We start from the raw sequence: 5,000 nt of genomic DNA on the forward strand, positions 1-5,000 counted from the left end.
ATTGGGAGTTAAAGGGCTAATGGGGACATAGTTTTTGAGTGAATCCAGCTGTTGTTAACCCTATCAGCCCCGTGGGGTTCCCCATTGACGAGTAAAATCGTCTGGCGTTACACAGAGTAAAATCTATAAGTGGCACTATTGGGAGTTCAAGGGTTAATGGAGACATAGTTTTTGAGTGAATCCAGCTGTTGTTAGCCCTATCAGCCCCGTGGGGATCCCCATTGACGAGTAAAATCGTCTGGCGTTACACAGAGTAAAATCCATAAGTGGCACTATTGGGAGTTCAAGGGTTAATGGAGACATAGTTTTTGAGTGAATCCAGCTGTTGTTAACCCTTTCAGCCCCGTGGGGTTCCCCATTGACGAGTAAAATCGTCTGGCGTTATACAGATTAAAATCTGTAATTGACACTATTGGGAGTTAAAGGGTTAATGGGGACATAGTTTTTGAGTGAATTCAGCTGTTGTTAACCCTTTCAGCCCCGTGGGGTTCCCCATTGACGAGTAAAATCGTCTGGCGTTAGACAGAGTAAAATCTATAAGTGGCACTATTGGGAGTTCAAGGGTTAATGGGGACGTAGTTTTTGAGTGAATCCAGCTGTTGTTAACCCTTTTCAGCCCCGTGGGGTTCCCCATTGACGAGTAAAATCGTCTGGCGTTAGACAGAGTAAAATCTATAAGTGGCACTATTGGGAGTTAAAGGGTTAATGGGGACATAGTTTTTGAGTGAATCCAGCTGTTGTTAACCCTTTCAGCCCCGTGGGGTTCCCCGTTGACGAGTAAAATCGTCTGGCGTTAGACAGAGTAAAATCTATAAGTGGCAGTATTGGGAGTTAAAGGGTTAATTAGTGGAGTACTAAATAAGAGGCGTACATTTTATTGCGTTTAGTTTTACTCCACTTTTTCACTCCAACTCCTTGAAAACAAAGAATTAATCGGTGGATTTCACAAAATAAAACAACCCCAATTCCACATCTTCGACTGGCTAAACTTAAATTTACCCTACAAAAATACATATACAGGAGTAAAATCCTTTTCCTCGGAAAGTAGAATGAGTAAGTGGGGTAGACTTTACTCAGTATCCCGATAAATAGGAGTAAAATTAACTCCAGCATATTATATTACTCAGTAGGGAGAGTAAAATTTACTCTAGCAAAGTCATTGCATTTGAATATTAGGTAGTACTGAGTAAAAATTACTCATAGTGGGTGTTAAATTACCTCCTCTTAGGAGTACATTTTACTCCGCTTTATTTTACTCCACTTTTTCACTCCCGCACTGGAGTGAAATTAACTCTTTGAAAATAACAGTGAACACAGGCAAATTATTTCTTAACTGTCAGGCTACCGAGATGCAACTTGTTTTGCCTGGCATACACTTTTCTCAACAGCAACGGTGAATTGGTTCTTTTCTGATTTTAAAGCAAACCATTTTAAAGTTTTATTGTACTTATGGAACTCGATAACTGATCGCGAGGAATAAAACTCAACATGCAGCTATTACACCTTCAAACATCTGCTTCCCTAATTCTCCGGTTAAACATATGAAACGTTAGTGATGTATTGGTATATTTGTTAATTTAAACACAGGCAAATTATTTTTGTCAGTTAACTTTCACGCTACCGAGATGCAACTTGTTTTGCCTGGCATACACTTTTCTCAACAGCAACGGTGAATTGGTTCTTTTCTGATTTTAGAGCAAACCATTTTTAAGCTTTATACTCATGGAACTCGATAACTGAGGAATAAAACTCAACAGCTATTACACCTTCGAACATCTGCTTCCCAATTCTCCGGTTAAACATGAAACGCGTTAGTTATGTATTAGTGTATTTGTTAATTTAAACACAGGCAAATTATTTCTTAGCTTTCAGGCTGCCGAGATATAACTTGTTTTGCCTGGCATACACTTTTCTCAACAGCAACGGTGAATTCAGTGAATTGGTTCTTTTCTGATTTTAAAGCAAACCATTTTTAAGTTTTATACTTACGGAACTCGATAACTGAGGAATAAAACTCAACAGCTATTACACCTTCGAACATCTGCTTCCCTAATTCTCCGGTTAAACATGAAACGTTAGTGATGTATTGGTGTATTTGTTAATTAAAACACAGGCAAATTATTTCAGGCTACCGAGATGCAACTTGTTTTGCCTGGCATACACGTTTCTCAACAGCAACGGTGAATTGGTTCTTTTCTGATTTTAAAGCAAACCATTTTAAGTTTTATACTTATGGAACTCGATAACTGAGGAACTGGGAAATTTAGAATGCCCAATTGTAGCTGTGTAAAATTTCATTCCGGGCTAATTGATTTCCCAGCTTGTCACAGGGAGGCACATTCAATATTAATCACAGACTTATCAATTTCCTAGCTGCTATCATGATATCCTGCAGATATCATGAAATTGAACCTAACAGCAATTATTTTACCTCAACGTTTGAGCGTGAGCCTGTATACCGGGAAGGCTTCCAGCACCGAATTCCCCGACGTCAACATTGTTTACTGCCTCCATAACTCGTTTGAAAACATGAATACAGAAATCCATGACAAGACTGCTCAATTAATCCCCCCACAGAGGCCAACCAAAGTTTTTCCGTAAGCTTCGTCCACGTTTTTACCAGAATTTCGGACGGCTAGTCTAATCTTCAGGTCACAGGTTGCAGGTCATTGTTTCACCAATACAGAAAGTATCCTAAACATTCTTAAAAGCTAACCTTAGGCCTAATTAGGCCTAAACAAAAGTTTTTAGGCCTAAGGTTAGCTTTTAAGAATGTTTAGGATACTTTCTGTATTGGTGAAACAATGACTGCAACCTGTGACCTGCGACCTGCGATCTGCAGATTAGACCCGCCGAATTTCGGAACGTGATCACCATTTTCCCGCAAAAAATTACCAACTTGAAGGCGACAAATCTCTCTTCGAAAGAGCTGAAAAAACTTCCCTTCGACAAATTGGCTAACATTTTACACTGGATGCCAGAGGTCTTCTCGCTCACCAGCGGCGAGGAGCGTCGAAGTAATGCTGGTCGGCGAGAGACGACGGCGACCTGTACCATTTTTCCCCGGGTGAGAGAGTTAATCCATAAATCCTATAGAACGAAAAATGGTTCCATGTCCCAGCTAGTGCTGGGACTGTCGATACGCCACTGTCGATACGCCACTGTGCCGCCACTGTCGATACGCGCAAACGAACTGAAATAGATTTGTGTTCCCCACAAAATTCATCTCGCCCCTAAACATGGTCATTCAATAAAAAATTAACTACTTTTTTCTGCTTAACGTAAGTTCACAGTACAATCTGATCGATCCTGAATGCTTTAACACTTTTCTGAATACGAAACACCTTTTGTGTTATGTTTTTAGCCTTTGTTGATGGATATCTACACCGTCAGGAGATGTCCAGCCGAGAATTCCTGAGTCGGCTTAAACTCCTCATGCGTGCGAAGCAAATATCTCTGGTAAAATTGATCGTTCATGATGTCCACTCGTGTATGTGCTATGTACAATAAAATGAGAATTTAGCAACGTGCTAACGTAAAAGGTGAAAAGACAGGCTGTCGCTTGTCATAAAGCATAAAAATTTTCTCATTTTAACTGGTCTCTCTCTTTTGAGAACTTACTTGCCATCAGCAGTCAACAGGCAAGAAAATAGCTTATATCATAGAAGTGTTTTTTTTTTCCATTTCTAGCAAAACACAAATTTATCACATTTATTTGTACGTGATATGAATTGTGAACAAAGTGCGATCATCGATATTATTTATGATTCAAAAGGTTGCGAATAAAAACAAGAATTTGATTGACACATCGACATTTCTGGATCCGTTTTCATTTTAATTTGGCCTTTACACTATCGAGCACCCCCACCAAGATATTTATCTATCAGCGGGGTAAATTATTTTTCAAAAGTCTTTGTAAATGTCGGTGGTCATCTCATGGAGCGCCGATCGTAATCCCCCCCTTCAGCCCTCGTTACTGGTCCTGTTGCGTAAACGTTTCTAGTATAACTTTCGCGTAACGAGGTGGGCTCAAATCGACGGCCACATTATGTGACCTGTCATCTTGACACATGTAGGAGGGAAAGCATTTAAGTTGTTCTCCCCTTTTACGTTTGTCATCCCCTTTCCTTTTTCCCTCGACCAAATCCTCAATTTTGTCTATTTTCCTTTGCAGATTGCACGCGAAAATCCTTCAAAAATTCAGGGTAGTCTGGATTTTAAATGATTGCATGTGGTTTCTGCCTAACAGTGACTGTTGATGAATGACCAGTACGAGATCGCGCAAGTTCTGTTCGGCGTCTTTTTATTATTCGGCGATCTTATCGAATCTTCTTGGATGATCAGCTGCATATGCTTTGAAATAGCAATAAGCACTTTTTTACGCCCATCAGGGCGTAATCCGCTTGATTAGCAGTTTAAGAACATTATCATATTCATTTGGCAAAGGACTTTGACACCTTTGGACAACTGGTCGTTTCAACCTGACCACAGTTATGATCCATTGTGAAAGTCAACGTTTCGTAATATCGTAGACTCGTCGGCACTTCCCGTCTGTCCTTGCTGCAGCCTTTATGGGGTCATCGAGCCACAGAGTGATATCATTGGGTATCTATATTTAATCATTATACCGGCAAACAATCTTCAAAACCCATCGTCATTGCAAAAGAAAGTTACCCAACATGTTCAACACGACCGCTGGGAACTCTAGCCATCCATACCTTTGCGCAGAACTGAGTTGCATTCTAACCAAAGGAGAGAGGAATGTCATCATTGTATCGCTCTTTGCAGTGGCATTTGTTTCTCTGTCAGGAAACATTCCCATTTTGATTGTTACTCTCTTCTCTTCGAAGAGGAGAAATTCCTCGAACCTCGCGACTATCAACCTTGTAATATCAGATATTCTGATGACAGTGTTTTGCGTGCCATTTGTTACGATGGATCTTTACATGTTCGGTTTTTGGGTTTTTGGTCCTGCCATGTGCTTTTTAGTCACATTTGTG

General features: G+C 40.2%; 1 protein-coding gene across 1 annotated transcript in view; it reads left to right on the forward strand.

Moving 5' to 3' along the window:
- LOC138052769 (RYamide receptor-like) overlaps positions 1-5,000 on the forward strand; it is a 23,006-nt gene that overhangs the window by 16,781 nt on the left and 1,225 nt on the right. Inside the window, exon 2 of the mRNA XM_068899346.1 lies at positions 4,175-5,000. This exon is cut by the window's right edge and continues 1,225 nt beyond it. Within this exon, the coding sequence (XP_068755447.1) occupies positions 4,680-5,000 (321 nt within the window). The 5' untranslated portion in view covers positions 4,175-4,679. The remainder of the gene's footprint in view (positions 1-4,174) is intronic.

The sequence above is a fragment of the Montipora capricornis genome, chromosome 6, assembly GCF_036669925.1.
Source record: "Montipora capricornis isolate CH-2021 chromosome 6, ASM3666992v2, whole genome shotgun sequence".
In the NCBI taxonomy this organism is placed as follows: domain Eukaryota; kingdom Metazoa; phylum Cnidaria; class Anthozoa; order Scleractinia; family Acroporidae; genus Montipora; species Montipora capricornis.